The sequence below is a fragment of the Sinocyclocheilus grahami genome, unplaced genomic scaffold, assembly GCF_001515645.1.
Source record: "Sinocyclocheilus grahami isolate Dianchi unplaced genomic scaffold, SAMN03320097.WGS_v1.1 scaffold106.1, whole genome shotgun sequence".
NCBI lineage: Eukaryota > Metazoa > Chordata > Actinopteri > Cypriniformes > Cyprinidae > Sinocyclocheilus > Sinocyclocheilus grahami.
In genome coordinates, this window is record NW_015505285.1 from 2,501,299 (window position 1) to 2,520,444 (window position 19,146).

The 19,146-nt window shown below is 35.5% G+C and overlaps 2 protein-coding genes across 4 annotated transcripts in view; both read right to left on the reverse strand.

Annotated features, from left to right (window-relative positions):
* Window positions 1-6,878, reverse strand: part of LOC107588702 (poly(ADP-ribose) glycohydrolase) — a 36,071-nt gene extending 29,193 nt beyond the window's left edge. The window contains exons 1-6 of the mRNA XM_016276914.1: window positions 6,801-6,878; window positions 6,061-6,720; window positions 5,177-5,309; window positions 4,139-4,261; window positions 3,477-3,557; window positions 3,153-3,227 (exon numbers count right to left, since the gene is read on the reverse strand). Coding sequence (XP_016132400.1) covers window positions 3,153-3,227; window positions 3,477-3,557; window positions 4,139-4,261; window positions 5,177-5,309; window positions 6,061-6,720; window positions 6,801-6,817 — 1,089 coding nt within the window. The 5' untranslated portion in view covers window positions 6,818-6,878. The remainder of the gene's footprint in view (window positions 1-3,152; window positions 3,228-3,476; window positions 3,558-4,138; window positions 4,262-5,176; window positions 5,310-6,060; window positions 6,721-6,800) is intronic.
* A 2,366-nt stretch (window positions 6,879-9,244) lies between these two features.
* The window catches only part of myofl (myoferlin like), a 33,000-nt gene continuing 23,098 nt past the window's right edge, over window positions 9,245-19,146 (reverse strand). For all 3 annotated transcript variants that reach the window (XM_016276836.1, XM_016276837.1, XM_016276835.1), the window contains 22 exons: window positions 18,110-18,187; window positions 17,845-18,026; window positions 17,596-17,754; window positions 16,741-16,842; window positions 16,499-16,660; window positions 15,612-15,777; window positions 15,236-15,309; window positions 14,861-14,959; window positions 14,607-14,735; window positions 14,012-14,167; window positions 13,814-13,905; window positions 12,995-13,165; window positions 12,734-12,882; window positions 11,823-11,962; window positions 11,630-11,718; window positions 11,457-11,552; window positions 10,762-10,903; window positions 10,574-10,673; window positions 10,249-10,427; window positions 10,047-10,156; window positions 9,812-9,959; window positions 9,245-9,697 (listed from right to left, as the gene is read on the reverse strand). In XM_016276836.1, the coding sequence (XP_016132322.1) occupies window positions 9,662-9,697; window positions 9,812-9,959; window positions 10,047-10,156; window positions 10,249-10,427; window positions 10,574-10,673; window positions 10,762-10,903; window positions 11,457-11,552; window positions 11,630-11,718; window positions 11,823-11,962; window positions 12,734-12,882; window positions 12,995-13,165; window positions 13,814-13,905; window positions 14,012-14,167; window positions 14,607-14,735; window positions 14,861-14,959; window positions 15,236-15,309; window positions 15,612-15,777; window positions 16,499-16,660; window positions 16,741-16,842; window positions 17,596-17,754; window positions 17,845-18,026; window positions 18,110-18,187 (2,759 nt within the window). In that variant the 3' untranslated portion in view covers window positions 9,245-9,661. The remainder of the gene's footprint in view (window positions 9,698-9,811; window positions 9,960-10,046; window positions 10,157-10,248; window positions 10,428-10,573; window positions 10,674-10,761; window positions 10,904-11,456; window positions 11,553-11,629; window positions 11,719-11,822; window positions 11,963-12,733; window positions 12,883-12,994; window positions 13,166-13,813; window positions 13,906-14,011; window positions 14,168-14,606; window positions 14,736-14,860; window positions 14,960-15,235; window positions 15,310-15,611; window positions 15,778-16,498; window positions 16,661-16,740; window positions 16,843-17,595; window positions 17,755-17,844; window positions 18,027-18,109; window positions 18,188-19,146) is intronic.

Genomic DNA, 19,146 nt, shown 5'->3' on the forward strand with positions numbered 1-19,146 from the left:
TAGTACCATAATATTCAATAAGATTCCAGACAATTTAGAAAAAGGGCATTGGTAGGGATTCATAAAAAGCAATTACACAAGGAAAAGTATGCATTTGTAAGCACCTGCATACTTAATCACAGCTGAAAGAGTGAGAACTACACTACATTAATTAATAGCAACACAAAAACATACAGATAACAACAAGATTGCGTTCTTAAACACGACACCACTTGCCATCTCATCAGTGAGGACAGGCCTTAGGGTTGATGTATGATCACCAAAAAAATTATAGTCATAAAATGATTATGGCAAAAGCCAGACAGATGGAAAAACACTGAGGAACGTGAAGATGCATCGTGCCTGAGCCAAAGAGCAAAGGCACAGCTCAAGCTCTTAAGTGGACAGTTTAAGGAGCTGGTCCACTCAAGCATGCTTCATTAGAACGCGGTGCACTTTGCTAATGGCTTTGATTGGCTCCCTTATAGATTTAACGGCTGTGGTTAATTAAATTTGATACAGCCATAAAAAAAGTCACAGACAGCTATTGATTTACACAGGTCTGAGATTATTCTATCAAATCATCTTAAGCATGGAGGGGACGTTCTGATGCCTTGGCTGAAGCCATAACTATAAGAATAGCACTGTAATACAGAAATGGCTTTTGACTATTAATCTAAGATATAGCATAGTTCAAAGTCTGCCATTTATTGCACACTGGAGAAAGACTGCACACAGAGAACTAAAGGCAGTTAAAGACTTTCTTGCAACACAATGACTATGTGTTCTCTGGAAAGGGAGAATTAGTACCATTGCCAAAACAGCGACTGTACAAGTATGAAATGTATTGTCACTTTGGATAAGAAAGTGTTTGCTAAATGAAAAAGATCCACATAATCCTATGCCTCAAAAACATTATGAGTCATGGAACAGTGATATAGCATAATGAAACCAATGCCTGGTGGGTTTATTCTCCACCTACTACAGTCGCAATCAGTGATCGAATTGGGCTAGTAATCACCAGTAAAAGAAATTAATGTGCAATGATGTTAGAAATATTTAGGTGAAAATTATTAATTATCTGTAGTCAATTGTGTAGCAACGTATGAAGATAAAGCTCACACAGAAGTCACTTTCAAACAGTAGGTTCCTGTTAGTCAACACAATCTGCATGACCAACTGGAATCGCTGTGAAATCTGCATGGGCAAATTTTCTGCCCTCATGAGAAATTCCTATTGAAATGTCTAGATTTTGCCTGCAAAAATGTACAAAATAACGGTAAATGTGAGCACACCTTTAATCTTATGTATCAGCAGTTTTCACAAATTGATAGGTGTTCTGAAAATTTGATCAGTGATCTGATCCTTATGTTTTTATACAGATATTAGGGCAGGTTAAGATATTAATGTTATTAAAAAATTTACAATGCAATGGTTTTACCTAATGTACAGAATTTGATTATATTCATAATATAATTTCATTATATTTTAAGTTTACGGTAACACTTTAATATAGGGACCAATTCTCACTATTAACTAGTTGTTTATATAAAGCAGCACATATTCTGCATGACCATATTCTACATCCCTAATCCTACCCAATACCTAAACTTAACAACTATCTTACTAACTATTAATAAGCAGCAAATTAGGAGTTTATTGAGGCAAAAGTCATAGTCATAGTTTGTTAATAGCAAGAATTGGACCTTAAAATAAAGTGTGACCGATTTTACTGTTTTGGCCTGATTTTGTCTAAAGTAAGAAATCCTGACAAAAAAAATTTTATTATGAAAAACAATAGAGTAATATTTTCCAGATTTGTGCTTTAGTTTAGCACGATGATTAAAAAAGTAATTATGTATACAATTATAATAATAATGCCAGTACAAAGTCCCAATATAGCAGCTTTATATTTAGGGAAGTGGGTCCCTCACAAGGGAATCATCATATTTAGGGATTCTTGGCATTAAAAAGTATGAAAATAACTTGTGTGGGCAACAGGGCCAATAATTAAAACAAAAACTGAGCATAAGTTGTATGCCTGCAACATGTACTCTGTAGAACCTTCTGTACCCATAGAGCTAAAAAAAAGTTAGCTTAGTTAAGATCGAAAAGAACAAGTACTGTGGCACAAAACAGTAAACAAGCCCTCATTCATGTCAAGCTCTTGGTGGAATAGGAGCACTCAACCTCAAGCGTTCTTAAGTCATCTCCCTATCAGAGCCACCATCAAGACCAGCTTCTGGCTATGCGGAAGACCACAGCCCATCTGTTGAGTGTGTTTATTTGCAGTAAACAGGACCCTCATCTCCCTGGCCTTCCTCTGCCAGCTGCTGCTCGTTATGCTGAGTGCCCACCTCTGTCTTAATTGACTACTGCTGGATGCAAAGGGATCCCCGGGGACGAGGTAGCAGAAGGGGCAGACGCGGACTGCTTGGTGCGTAGCCACTTGGAGGCTAACCTGCTTCTTCTCTCTGACTGCAGAGCGTAATGCCTTTAGTGTGCCAGTAAATTCAAACCAGTCAGACTAAACAATGATGGGACATTTTTAGTATCATGGGGCCTTCTGGTCCCAACTGTGACACACCACAAGAAATCAGACTTTAGGATGCTCACTTCATTAACGCCACAACATTAGAGCTTTCATTTTATGGCAGCTCCGGTTATGATATAGATCGTCAAAAATGCATCATGAAGTGAAATGTAACCAACTGGGGCCACTTGACATACTCTTTAAGTAAAATGGTTTATTCTAGCATTGGCAGAGAAGCCAATTAAACTGGTTTCTTTACTTTCACTGAAGTCAGTTTTACTGCGCAAGCAAAATGTAATGCTGTTAAACTGAATTACTCATTATTTGTGCATGTACAGTTTGTTTAAACTCATTAGTGCTTTGTGCATGTTGTAGATTTAATTTATTACTTTCTGATTTCATTTCCACTAATGACACTATCAAATGCAAATCAACCATCTGCATGCACATTATTTGGGGTGCACTGAACTACATCCAGATGGGGTAAGTCAAATGCTTTGTACATTAACACATGATATCGACGCAAATCCAATGGACAATTGGACAGCAAGTTTTCTTTGGCCATCTCTATTTTACACAAAAGAAAACAAGCAGTCTCTATTTTAGTTATTTTTCCTGAAGGAAAAAAAGTACTTCTTACCTCAGTGCAGAGATAGTTCAAAGCTGTGAAGTCCCATCTTTTAGCATGTACTGTGTTGTAACTCAATATTGCATCCTGTAAGATTATGACAGTTAAAACATTTGATTTTCTTTTTTAAATATTAACAATTCATTTTTCATATCTAAGAAAAGGTAAACCACCAAATCACATTAAAATAAGTCAGTACTACAATTTGGTGAAACTATAACATTTATTAGATAACTAAAACCTGCTTCACATCTCGGAGCAATTCTGCCACCCTCTGGTGGGATTCATTACTTATTCTTTTAGCACAACTTTCTCAAGACATAAAACAAAACATACCCTAATGTCAAGTGAACTTTTGCATTCTCCTTCCAAAGCTGTACGAATCAACTCCCATCGACTTTGCACTACACTTCCATCCTGAAAAAACACATCATACTGTACACATCAAATAGACACCATACACACTATATCATTTAACAATTCTTTTTTGAAAGAAATTAATATTTTTATTCAGCAAAGATACATTAAATAGAATGAGTAATAGTAAAGACATTTGTCATAAAAAGAGGATTATTTTAAATAAATGCTTTTTTAACTTTGTCGTGTCCAAGCAGTAAAACTGTTCTCATTAATGATTTTTTGTTTCTTGAGCACCAAATCAGCATATTAGAATGATTTATGAAAGATCACTAAAGACTGAAATAATGGCTCAATAAAGTGGTAAATTCAGCTTTGCCACCACAAGAATAAATTACATTTTAAACCAAATTTATTTTAAATGATAATAATATTTCAATAATATTCACAATATCTTTGAACGATGCGGTATGATGTAACTATGTCAAACGATCATTTCATATTAAGCCTAATAAACGGTATCAGCTATTCAACAGAAGTCCACTCTAAAAAAAAAACGTATTAAGAAAAAGTCTATATAATTTAAACGGCAATTAATTTTTATTCTACATGGCACTGATTAACATAAAAGAAGACATTACCTCATTCTCCACAGGAAACAGGTTCTTTTCTGAACAAGGCATCTTTACGGTCATATCATCCCAGGAATCTCTGTATTTGCTCGGATATGGATGGGGGACTTGACCATCTTTGAGCAGGTCTGTCTATAAACCAGAGCAGAGAGAGACTCTAGGTATTTATTTACCAGTTCATTTTACTTTGATTTTAAAGTACTTTTACTCGTTTATAAATCACTCAATGGCCTAGGACCTACATACATTGCAGATATGCTCACTGAATATAAACCTAACAGACCACTCAGATCATTAGGATCGAGTCAGTTAGATATATCAAGGGTTCACACAAAACAAGGGGAGTCTGCTTTTAGTTATTATGCCGCCCGCAGTTGGAATCAGCTTCCAGAAGAGATCAGATGTGCTAAAACATTAGTCACATTTAAATCTAGACTCAAAACCCATCTGTTAACTGTGCATTTATTGAATGAGCACCATGCGATGTCCGAACTGTTTGCACTGTATTTTATGCATGCCTTAAATTCATTTTAAATCAATTTTTTAAATTAATTTTCAACGTTTTTAAATTCCTTGTTTTATTTTTGTGATTATTTTACTTTAATTTATGTAAAGCACTTTGAATTACCATTGTGTACGAAATGTGCTATATAAATAAACTTGCCTTGCCTTACCTTTGAATCAATACAAACATTATGTAATCAGGTCAGTATGGCATTCTGATATTTTAAAGGATAACAAGTTTTTTTTGTTCTTTTAATGGTTGCCTGAAAAAAAATCTATTAAAAAAAATACAAAGCCTGCAACAGACTCAAATGCCAGTGATGTAAAATATGAAGTAACTATTTTCTGCAGGGATATTTAAGTACTATCCAACCACTTCAGTCCAAATCCTTTCAATGGAACATCAAAACACTGAGTTCTATGTTGTACAGGCAAAGCGTAGAGCTGCTAGGACATCCACAGCAGCATTAGACTCAAACTGACAGGAAGCCCTTAGGCGCTGACCGAGAACATCACAATGTCGCTGCGGAGAGCGTGGCTTACCCTGATGAGTACTTTGTGATTGTCTGTTGCCCTGAGGTGTGGCAGGGACTGTCCACACTGAGGCATTCTTCTAAGCTCCTTTATTGGGGTCCCAAGCCATTCCTGTTCTTTCTGCTCTGCTGACACTTGCTCACTGGAGAGATGGAACAAATTATTTTATTTGCATTATTATAGTTTATTGCATAATAATAACTATATATTATTATTGCATTATTATGTTTATTTTATATTTTCATAAGACTTGAGTGATATTGGTACAATATTGATTAATGGATTTATATCAGCCAGTATTGCATATTTAATCGCACAAGCTCATTTTGCCTATTTTTACATTTAGATTACCTCTGTTGTCATCTAACACACATTAAAAAACACTAATCTTTTTTTTTTTAGAAGAAGAAGAAATGTTTTTTGAGCAGTAAATCAACACACTAGAATAATTTCTGAAGGATCATGTGACACTAAATACTGGAATAATGGCTACTGAAAAGTGGAATCACAGGAATAAATTACATTTTAAAGTCTATTAAAATAGAAAAACTTATATTTAACAATATTGCTTTTTTAACTGATTTAAAAAATAAAAACAGCCTTGGTGAGCATAAAAGACTTCTTTGAAAACACATTTAAAAAATCTCAAAACTAATATCAATTTTTCATATTGTTGTGACGTCTAAATTCACTTGTATCATTAAAACAACTGATTTTCCGTTTTAGTGTTTGTAATGATCAATTTCAACAAAATACTATAGAATTTCAATCAGCCATATATAAAACCAATTATTAGTAACAGTCAAACTTTTAATATCAGTGCATCTGAGTAGTCTTTGATAGTGTGGTAAAACCCTTATCTACTACAGCAATATTTACAAAAACAACAATACCTTTCTGAAGAAGACACCCGTGTCTGGTCACTCTCAGGTTCAGTCTCAACAACATTTTCGGGAACAAAAGCATCAGCACCAGAGTTTTGCCCCTCTGTGTCATCTGTTTCCATGGGTGTCACTTCAAGTTCGTCTTTGATGTTGTCTACAGCTTCTGGATTGGGGACTAAGGGTTTGGGCTCCACCACCATTGGGTCAACACTCGAACAGGGGTCTTGCAAGTCGGGGCAGGCAGGAGAATTGCTAGGCAGAGACTCTTTGCATGCTGGACTCTCGGTTCTCATCTCCACATCTACATTATGTGTGTTACTTGTATTTACGGAGGAACTTAGGTTTGTCCCTGACATCTCTGTAGACATGCAAGTCATCTTGACCAGCTTGGCATCTGGTGAAGTTGATTCGATTGCCTTTTCTCCATTGCTTGGCTCCATTGGAACGTGTACATCAGTAATATCAGGAGTTTGTTTATAAGTGATGCCCTTTGTGTCCTCGTCACATTTCGGCAAAGAGGTCTGTGTCTGGTCCTCTGGTTCATCATTCTGCTCCTTACGTTTTCTTGTTGACTCACACAGCTTATCATTATCTTTCATGACTGCCTGACTGCTTTTCTTGATTTCAAGGGTCTCATGAAGATCACACCCTGCATCTTCATCCTCATGGCTGCCAAAGACAAAAAAACGAAAAGTGCTTCTTTTTTTTTTTTACCCATTTTAAACAACAACAACAACAACAAAACTTACCTATTTTCCATATTCATCGTAAGCACACTTCCTGCCAAACTACTTGCTGTAAAAAGAAAAATTTAACTACTGACATTTAGATCTTAACGAAAAGTGCTTCTTTTTTTTTTTTACCCATTTTAAACAACAACAACAACAAAACAACTTACCTATTTTCCATATTCATCGTAAGCACACTTCCTGCCAAACTACTTGCTGTAAAAAGAAAAATTTAACTACTGACATTTAGATCTTAGAACTGAAAATAAAAGCTATACAGTCATACCTACAACTCATTAGCCAGAGTAATGAAAGGATTACTGGGAAACGAGAAAGCTAGCATTTCAAATGACATTTTACTGTAAAATGTGAAGCCAATTCTTTCAAATTCTTCTCGAAAAATATCTCGCACACACGCACGCTCGCGAGCACAATCACACACTAATCCCTGAGGGTCCCTGGTTTGGCTGAGTTTTACCCATTTTAAACAACAACAACAACAACAAAACAACTTACCTATTTTCCATATTCATCGTAAGCACACTTCCTGCCAAACTACTTGCTGTAAAAAGAAAAATTTAACTTACAACTGACATTTAGATCTTAGAACTGAAAATAAAAGCTATACAGTCATACCTACAACTCATTAGCCAGAGTAATGAAAGGATTACTGGGAAACGAGAAAGCTAGCATTTCAAATGACATTTTACTGTAAAATGTGAAGCCAATTCTTTCAAATTCTTCTCGAAAAATATCTCGCACACACGCACGCTCGCGAGCACAATCACACACTAATCCCTGAGGGTCCCTGGTTTGGCTGAGAATCTGGGTGGGGGTCCTGTTGAAAACGCATGATTCTAACCATTATATTGTTAATATATATCATTATTTATAAAATAATATCTTTGGTGGGTCAGAAATTGAATTGCAACTTGGAGTAAAAGTCCGTCAATCTGTTTCTTCGGGTTCTTCCGTTGAATATTATTGGTTACATTCTAGATTTGTATATTTAAGTAGGGGTTCTTCCTCAGCGTCTTATAGATAAACTACTATGTAATGTTACGTACAATTAACCTAACAAGAAAAGTAGCTAGCAGTGTTGGGGGTAACTCATTACAAGGAACGTGAGTTACGTAATCAGATTACTTTTTTTCAAGTAACTAGTAAAGTAACGCATTACTTTTTAATTTACAAGAGAATATCCGAGTTACTTTTTCAAACAAGTAAGGCAAGTTACTTTTTTTTCCAATGTATTGATTGACAGCTCTCCTGTCCCCATGTTGAGAGAAATCAGAAGATGTTACTGTAGTTCTAAAATAAATATGAATTAATTCATCTCACTCACAGATAGAGTATTCCTCAAAATGAATAAAAATAATGCAACTCAGAATATGACGCAAACCTGCAATAATTAAATGCTAAACAACACAAATATCCTTTATGTATTTAATCCCATTCTATTAACCAATGTCTTTGCTTCTGACCTTCGATGACCCAGTTCAACCATAATAATAAGCACAAATTACTCTAGACAAAGTAACGCATTACTTTTTAATTTACAAGAGAATATCCGAGTTACTTTTTCAAACAAGTAAGGCAAGTTACTTTTTTTTCCAATGTATTGATTGACAGCTCTCCTGTCCCCATGTTGAGAGAAATCAGAAGATGTTACTGTAGTTCTAAAATAAATATGAATTAATTCATCTCACTCACAGATAGAGTATTCCTCAAAATGAATAAAAATAATGCAACTCAGAATATGACGCAAACCTGCAATAATTAAATGCTAAACAACACAAATATCCTTTATGTATTTAATCCCATTCTATTAACCAATGTCTTTGCTTCTGACCTTCGATGACCCAGTTCAACCATAATAATAAGCACAAATTACTCTAGACAAACAGTCTTGTGTCATTTTTTATTGCTGAAGTGTGTTGAAATGTCTTCTTCTGCATTCTACAGTACGGACTTAAATTTACTTTCCCTTCAGCCTGAAGCGTATTCATTTCACTTTTGGTGTGAAAAGGCTTTTATATTTGCCAAAAATATAACTTTTTTTATTTTAAAAACAAACAAGCAAGCCCTGTCCAGATTTAAAAAGTAACGTAATGCATTACTTTCCATAAAAAGTAACTAAGTAACGAAATTAGTTACTTTTTTATGAAGTAACGCAATATTGTAATGCATTACTTTTAAAAGTAACTTTCCCCAACACTGGTAGCTAGTGCACATAAATCTGTAAAGCTCATATAACGAATAGAAAACAGAACAGCTCTTTTGCAAAATTTAGTTTGTACACCTGAGGTTGACAATCAGCATTTTCTAAGCGCTTCCATAACTAATATTTTATTGAAAAAGAAAATAAGATTTGGTACCCTGTTCATGGAAATTGTCTATTATTAATTATTATGAATTTGTATATTATCAATGTATTTACTAATGATAATATTATATACAAGTAAACAAGAAATAGTTGTTTAATGTATAATGAACAACAAAGGAGCAGATCTATCTGATTTTAGTTAATTAAAATTGCATACTTAAAATCTTATACAGTATGCACTGTATAAATCACATAATTCTACAACAGCAAAACATTGCAACATGAGCATAAATCTCATCTTGTATGCATATTATTAACAAAGAAAATAAACATAGTCAAGGATTGGAAATCAAACAAAAACATCTCGCAGCACTGTAACCTGCCAACCCAGTGTTGTCTACAAAGAAACAAAAAATAGCACTTGGTGTAGGTTATACATGCAAGTATTTTTGGAGGGGAAAAATAGAGGACAATACATAAAAATACAATTTCTGCTGGTTCTCTATTGGTTGTGTCCCATTGCAGGTTGCTGCTCCAATGTCTTGTAATTTTCCAATTAATACGGCTTCACGATTTTCATGGAAATGTAGTTCTGTGAGAATAAAAGTGTAAATTTAGAAAATGCACATGACATAGTGATTCTTACAGGTACTTTGCTTATAATAATTTGCTCATTTACTAATAATAATATCTGGAAAAGACTTACAGGGAAGGAATACAAGAAGATTCCAATAAACAGGATCACCAGTATGAGAAGAATGAGTCCAATGAAGAGCCATTTGTATCTGCGCCATATAATGAATTTCATGGTCTTGCATGGATTTGTGAACCAAAGGAAGGACGTATCTGGACGGCTGTTTGAACATATTACAACATACAGTGTTACTCACATTATCTAATCAAACATGATACTGAATGGCCAAACTTCGATATTCTCATACTTTGGAGGATCTAGTTTGGGGTTCATGTTGGGTTCATCTCTTCCTTTCCCAGCTGGCCTCTCTTCTGCCTCCTTCTCTTCCAACACTTCCAGTGTCATCTCCACTTTACCCTAACACCACAAAGAGAACGGTCTTTACCATTTGTGCTGTACATATGCAGTATGCATCATGTATCTTATTTTTATCAGTAAGCTACACTCACAGCCAGGATTTTTTTGCCATCTTCCTCCATGGCACAAGGCCACCAGCCTCTCACTGACTTCTGGGAGAAGAGTGACGTAGGTGTGAGGTTTTTGCCTGTTTGGGTTAGCATGCTTAAAGAGCACTTTTCAGGGGTCTTAGCTGGAGGGATGAGGTGAAGCATATCCAACTCCACCGTGCCTGTTTGAGAAAGCCAGTTGCCAAAAATATCAAAATGACCATGAATATTTCTAATGAAACCCTAAATAATACATAATAATAATTTAAAAAAAGGAAAGATTAAACATCTGGTGGGTATATATGTTGATTGGAAGAAGAGAATTCACCCAAGTAGTCATCCAAGGAGAATTTGTCATTGTCCCAGACCTGAATGATCAGTTTAGGAGGGATCCTGAACTCAGTTTTGTCTAGATTCCAGAAGTGTTCCTGGAAATGAAAACACATATGGTTTGTGACTACCTCTGATTGAAAACACGTCATCTAATATGTATTTATGCTTTTCCAAACCACTAACCTTTCTAGACACCATACACAACTGTTCTGCTGGCAAATAATCAAAGCCAAAGACAAATCTCCAGTTGAAATTTCCATCTCCATCAAGGGACCTGAAATGGACATCAGTTTTCTGCTTGTCCTCCTCCATACCTGGCATCCACCTACAAATATAAATAAATGCATATACACTACTACTAGTGTTTATAAGCTTGGGGTAGGTATGATTTTTTAATGTCTTTGAAAGTAGTCTTTTATACTCACCAATGCTGCATTTATTTGATCAAAAATACAGTAAAAACAGTACTATTGTGAAATATTACAATTGAAAATAATTTATTTTAATATATTTTATCTGTCTATTTTAATATAGTTGAAAATGTAATTTATTCCTGTGGTGGCAAAGCTGAATTTTCATTCATTGCTCCAGTATTCAGTGTCACATGATACTTCAGAAATCATTCTAATATGCTAATTTGGTGCTCAAGAATTTTTTTTATTATTATTATTATCAATATTGTAAACAATTGTGCCGATTAATATTTCCGTGGAAACCCTGATACATTTCTTTCAGGATTCTTTGATTAAAATACTGACACTTTTAATAAATTTAATGCATCCTTTCTGAATCCAAGAATTTGTTTCTTTCAGAAAGTACTTACTGACCAAAACCTTTTGAATGTTAGTACTATGCTAATATTGTAATCAACGTATTACCCTTTTACATAGATGTCACTCATGTTTTCTCCTGTAATGCTGGTTTCATCCAGAATGACTTCAGTCGTATTCCAAACAATGACTCGCAGGAAATACCTTCAATGTAAAGGGACACATTACAACACCAATCACACATAAGTAGTTTTACGGTTGTGAGGAAAAGTAGATTGTACTTCTTGGGTTTGCGAGGAGTGATGTCACGAAGGGGTCCTGGAATACCAAGGCTTTTGGGGAATATTTCAACCCACATCTGGATTTTGCCCTATGAAGTCAAAATGAACATGAGTGACAAAGACAGTACTTCTGGATAAACTAATGCAAAGTCTTTGAGTATGTATTAGAAAAGCTGAGGATGTGGGGACTGACCTGAGAGAGAGTGGGCTGGTAGGAGCTGTAAAGGGTCCTGGTCTCCACATGCTCTGGGACGAGGCCTTGCCTCCTTAACACATGCAAGCAGATTCGCTCCTTAGGTGGGCCCAGATGTGGATGGATGGTTTTATTGGCCTCTATGAGCAAAGTAATATCCATTTGTGTTTTCATTGCTTATTTACTTTATTATAATATGCTTGTTTAGCAATATATGTTGCTGCAAGTTCCACACCAAAGTATAAATGCAACATACATCATGTACAGTTGTGCTGAATCAGGTAAAACTATAGTAACAACAAAGTGTACCTTTATTTACTACATAAGGGGGTTCTTAAGTTCATATTCAGACTACTGTTCAAAAGTTTGGGGTTGTTTTTTAAAATGTTTTGAAAGAAGTCTCTTATACTCTTAGACTATACTCTTACAGTCTGCATTTATTTGATAAAAAATACAGTAAAAACAGTAATATTGTGAAATATTAATACAATTTAAAATAGCAATTTTTTTCTTTAAATAAATGTTAAAATGTAATTTATTTCTGTGTTGGAAAAGCTGACCCTTCAGAAATCATTGTAAACATTATTTATTATTATCAATGTTGAAAACATCCGCTTAATATTTTTTGGAAACCATGATACATTTTTAGGATTATTTGATGAATAGAAAGTACAAAATAGCAGAATTATTTGAAATTTATTTGAAAATATTTTGAAATAGACATTATAAACGTCTTTACTGTCACTTCTAAATAAAAGTTATATATAACATACAGTATATATATATTTCGTTTATAAAAGTGATTAAAAAAAAAAAACTTACTGAAAAAACTTAACATTTCAACAGTAGTTTATGTACATAAAGTTGAGGCACAAGTTGAAGACAAGGTCTAATAATTTGAATAAGCATACCCAGTTCATCTAGCCTGTACTCTCGTCCTCCAAACGACAGGAAACTTCCATCATCTGCGATCTGAGGAGCAGGAGTTCCTCTCATCCTGGCCAGATTCTGTAGGATCTGAGATGGTTTGAGCTGGTCCCTCCACTGGTTCACTCCAGATCTTTTCCAAACGTATTTTAATTATCAAAGAGTACATGAATATGTCTAGTAATAGGGAATGATATAATAAAACTGTATGTGAAAAAGTGGCCGCTAGTAAGATAAACACTTACACACAGTAAGATTTTGGGATTCCACAGTGTGAGCCGAACCGAGAAAGAAGTCGATTCTCAAGGTCTATGATTGTTTCCCCAACCTTCTCATCAGCGCTAAGCAGGTCATAATCATAGATGGAAATCTTCAAGTCCTTGTCTTGTGGAATGTAGCCATTCAGTTCAAACACTCTGTGAACATATTTTAAAATAGTTTTTAAAAATCACAACAGAAATACACAAATATATGGAAGCCAGTTTCCGCCACTGAATAAAAATAAAAAAAAAGGTTATTGTGACTTTTTATCTCACAATTCTGACTTTTTTCACAGAATTGTGAGATATAAACTCGCAATTGCGAGTTATAAAGTCACAATTGCGAGATAAACACTCGCAATTCTGACTTTTTTTCTCAGAATTGCAAGTTTATATCTCGCAATTCTGACTTTATAACACGCAATTGCGAGTTAAAGTCCAATTTTGAGGGGGAAAAGACTGATATGTCCTTAAAATTGCGAGTTTATATCTCACAATTCTGACTTTCTAACTCGCAATTGCATGTTATAAAGTCAGAATTGCAAGACATAAACTCGCAATTCTGAGAAAAAAAGTCAGAATTGTGAGTTTATATATCGCAGTTCTGACTTTATTTCTCAGAATTGCGAGTTGAAATCTCACAATTATGACTTTTTAACTCACAACTGCGAGTTTATATCACGCAATTCTGAGAAAAAAAGTCAGAATTGTGAGATAAAAAGTCGCAATTACCTTTTTTCAGTGGTGGAAACGGGTTTCCATAGAAATATCTGTATGTTAATGCATTACTTATCATATTCTCACCTTCCAAATTCTGGATTTAGAGTATTTGGTTTGTAGTGATCTCTGTCATCAATCATTTTCTTCCCCAGAGAAATCTTTATGTAGGGATCACACTTCATAAGGAAAGCATATGCACATGTTACAAAAATGTCAAATGTGATGCTTTGTGAACCATCAGAATCTTTTATTGTTTTACATGTGAACTGGCTTTATACTCACCATGCCATTGTTGTCTTTGGGCTGCAGGTCACGGCAGCGTATGATGTAGATTCTGACCAGGCACTCTTGAGGACAGCTCTCAGGTAGCTCCCTAAACTGCCGAGGTGGGTCTGAGACATTTGGGTCATCTGATAAGGGATACACTCGAAACGACCCCTGTGAATATAGTCATACTATATCATCAAGTAAAACTTTCTTGGTTAGACTACCACTAGATGGCAGTCTATTATAACGTATACTCTTTTTGCTGCTTTTTTCTCCAACTATTTAGAATTGTCCAGAATCTCCTCTATTTGGAAACTTGTCTTGTAGCAAATGCCTTCAAAATGTTTTTATTATTGCATGATACTTTACACCAGTAGGGGAACAGTTCTTTCTCAACAACCTGAGATTAAATGCCTTACACAAGGTCACAATAGTGATAGGGCGGGTTTGTAATACCCAAAAGTCTCTTCTACTTGGACTGAATCTGCAACCTTGGTGTTAGCAGCCTAGATATTTAATGACAAGGAAACCGCCACCCCTTATAAAAAAGGCATTCAATTCAAAAGCAAAGGAAGCTCAGTGCATACAGTGGCTGACTGGCTAGACTTGCCTTGAACTCTCCCACTACAGAGGGGTCTTCCTCCTCATCCTCGGTTTTGCCCCTCTGTAACTTGAATGTAGTGCAGAAGTCTGTCAGCCCTCTGAATTCTGGGACCGTCTCAAGCTCGGTGTTGAAGACCTGAAACAGACGTGTACTTTTAACACTGTTCAATTCTATAACAATGGCCATACCTTATCTGCTTTGAAACATAAGCAGGATGCAAACATCCACACAGGATGGTAAGATCGGGCAAGTAAACTCACTGTTAAAGTGTCATATCCTTTCTGGAGATAAGGGCCGCACTTTTCATGCTCATTAATGGAGGCAAAGAATTTGCTCCACCAGTCCACCGTATCCTCTTCCTACAATAGGTTGTGGTATAATAGAAGTGAGTTTGGCTCTAAGATGCTGTAACAATCTGTCTGCAGCTATTCGCGCCATAACAGCATAGTTTCCAGACTGTTATATAACGACAGAAAAGGCTATTTATTTTTCTTTCTGCTGGCACTGGGAAAACTACGAATGAGTAGCAATAGAAAAGAAGATGTAAACTTATCATCATAAGGTTTACAAATTTATGAAATTACTCATTATTACATTACTGAAAACAATTAGTCTTTCAGATCTGTTTACTGTACCTGTTTAGAAGGGCTGGGCATTCTGTCCCCCATGTCAATGACAACATCTCTGGGAGCTGATGCCATCATGGCCACTGAGAGGCATAAATTATGCAGGAGATAATTAAATTGTGTATATATGGAATAATGGCTGATAGAAATTCACCTTTGCAGTGTGTGTGTATATGTATATATATATATATATATATATATATATATACAGTATATATATATAAACAACCCTTTACTATTGTAATAATATCTTACAATGTAACTTTTTACTGTCTTTTTGATCAAATAAATGCAGCCTTGGTGGGCATAAGATACTTCTTTCTAAAACATTAAAATTATTATTATTATTTATATTAATCAAAAATAAATTTAAATTAAATTTGACCTTTGGCAGACATAGCCACTTCGGTGGTGCTTATGTAAGGATCACATCTGAACTCTTCCAGGGAGTTTATAGTACACTGTCCAACGACTGGTTTCCGACCAAAGGGCCTGTGGTCAATAACTTTGAGTACAATAGGTGGAGTGTATATCTCATCTTTAGGAAGAAGCTGAAGAGAGAGAGAGAGAGAGATTGTTAGGATTCTGTTTGTCCAAAACCAACAAGGCTTCATTTACAAACACAACTATTTAGTTTGGTGTTTTTATTTTCACTGTATGTTTTGGGATCAAAAACATGTTTAAATCTGGAAGCAGGGCAGATTTTGTATATAATCTAGACTTTTGGGACACATGGTCTTTTAAAAGCAAGATTTTAGATTTGCCACCACAGTCCTAGTGTGTTCTAAGTGAGCTCGGAGTTGTCTGTGTTGCTACAATGTTCTGGATGGTTTCTAGGTCATGGCTAGGGTGTTCTGGGTGGTTTCTTAATGCCCTATGTCACAAAAAGCCCACTCTAAATTCTTAGTATTGTTAGTCTGTGAGGTTTGTTTCTAGCCCATTTTATAATTCGTAAATATAATCACTTAGAAATGCACACGATTGTTATACACAACAACAACAATGCCTCATAATTTGTGTTTACATTTATTTCTGCAGCACAAAGGGCGTGGGATGAGTTACGCATCGAAGTTTATTCAAATCTCTAACCATTAAAATAAGCAATAGCACAGCTTGCCTTAGCAAGCACCACTAATTAGCATTGTGGGAAGCTGGAAATAGAACTGAAGTAGAACCTTCTATCTTTTGTTTTGTATACAGAGGCATTTCAGCAGTTCTGATTTTTTTGTAGGCTAGCAAAAGCTATTTCTTTAGGTTAAGGAGGTGATGTACCACTTTGAGGAACAGGACAGATCCAGGGAAGTTGGGATTTTTCTTGATGTTTTTGATGATGGCAGTCTGAACAGTCTGCCCTCCACATTCAACTATAAGGCTGGGGGAAGACACTGCAGCCAGCTGATATGCCTTCATGTTTCTTAAACCCCAGGCCAGGATCTGTCAAAACACACGGTATGAAACACTGGCAGTAATTTTGTTTGGTTTTAGCGCATTATTCGTAAGGATGACTGCATTACCTCGACTGCGGTGAGCTGCACCACAGGCCTGATTCCCTGAGGAACCATATACAGATTCTCACTTCTCCGAGGTGGGACCAGGGGAAGGTTAACGTCATTTGTCTGAGGTCAACAATGAACAGCATAGTGGATAAGCAAATGATAATGGTGCTGTGGTTAAAAGACACGCTAATGGCGACAACAGTTAGGTCATTGGGTAAAACTGCTATTCTCCAGTTGCATGTTTCCTTGGTAGTGATGATTTAGCTAAATTTGACAAAACATACTGGCTACACCCTGCAAATTTGAAACTGCAGACAATCCTATGATACAAACAGTATTTAAATGATACTATATGAGGACAGATGACGGTGACTTGTCAGCTAAACATATATTTACATCAAACACATTTCGTTCTAAAGTACTGTATTCAATACATTTATAATAGCAAACAACCATTTGTGTTTATGTTTACCCTATAAGTTAATAATTGCATACATTCTGTCATGTTTTAAAGTGTTTATTATTGTATGGGTAGCTGGGTTTTTACTGTTAACTAAAACTAAAACTATTAAAAAGCTGAAATAAATTATTAAAACTATTTCATTTAGTTGCCAACATTTTTGATTTTTGTTTAGTTTAAGTTGAAGCAAGTTGAAACCTAACTAAAACTAAAACTTTGTAATATTAAAAGAAAAGAAAAAAAAAACGAATAAAAAGGATAAAAGCATTAACTAAAATTAAAACAAAAGCTGAAATATAAAATTAAAAAGCTAATTTAAAATAGTAATAAAACTATAATAGTATATAAAAATGACTAAAATAACACTGACATGTAGAGGGAGAAAACACATGGCAAGTAAGAATATAAACAACCTTATCTTTAAGCAAGAGCTCAGCTGCTACCAGCATTTCTCCTGCATTTCGTCCCTTCATGGTGATGGGGAACCAAAGGAGTTTAGGTGTTAATGGGGTGGCAGGATTCAGCTTCACTACTGGAGGACACGTGCATCTGCCCATCGGCTCATCCTTCCCCTGCAACACATCCATGGATCAAGATCAAAGCATGTAGTGCTTTTTGAAGATTCCCTGAAGGCCAGCATTTGGATTAACAGAGAGTCATACCACTTGGTCATTATCATAAACTTCCAGAACCACACTGGGTGGGTTATGAGCGATGGTCTGAGGGTCTCCGTAGATTTCAATGTCATCAAAAATAAGAGTTTGGTCCCATATGGGGTTGAGACTGGACTTAACGATCTCTGTTGTCTTGCTGACATGCAAGAATGACACATGCACATAGGGATCTGTGAAAAAAACAAAGGATCAGTCAGACAATATTTACAATAAAACATGTGTAAGGTGAATTATTAGATGAAAAATACCTCACCAGAAAAGCTGTCTTTGTCCATAGGCAAAAGATTCTTGGCTTGATATACATAGACTCTGAGATGGTAGATGAATGACTCTGTTGAGACACATGGTGATTTGGGTGAAACTTGAGTTGTTTGTTTTCTATCACAAAATGTCTTGCACCTAGTGTACTGAGGAATTCACAAGATACAGTTTAAAACAACAAATATAGTCACATTGTTAGATATAAAGTCACAAGTGTGAAATATAAAGCCACAATTACGAAAAAAAAAGTGATAAATAATGGCAAATAAACACACGGTTGTGAAATATAATATCGTTTTTTTATTCCAATCTGTATAATAAAGAGAAGGAAATGTTTATTTTCCAATTAGGCTTTACCTGATAAAGCTGTAATACTGAATTAACCACTGACTGTTTATCACCATGTGAAGTTCTAAATAATTTGACATACAGGTGCATCTCAATAAATTAGAATGTCGTGGAAAAGTTCATTTATTTCAGTAATTCAACTCAAATTGTGAAACTCGTGTATTAAATAAATTCTATGCACACAGACTGAAGTAGTTTAAGTCTTTGGTTCTTTTAATTGGGATGATTTTGGCTCACATTTCACAAAAACCCACCAATTCACTATCTCAACAAATTAGAATACTTCATAAGACCAATAAAAAAAAACATTTTTAGTAAATTGTTGGCCTTCTGGAAAGTATGTTCATTTACTCTACATGTACTCAATACTTGGTTGGGCCTCCTTTTGCATGAATTACTGCATCAGTGCGGCGTGGCATGGAGACAATCAGCCTGTGGCACTGCTGAGGTGGTATGGAAGCCCAGGTTGCTTTGATAGCGGCCTTCAGGTCATCTGCGTTGTTGGGTCTGGTGTCTCTCATCTTCCTCTTGACAATACCCCATAGATTCTCTATGGGGTTCAGGTCAGGCAAGTTTGCAGGCCAATCAAGCACAGTAACACCACGGTCATTGAACCAGCTTTTGGAGCTTTTGGCAGTGTGGGCAGGTGCCAAATCCTGCTGGAAAATGAAATCAGCATCT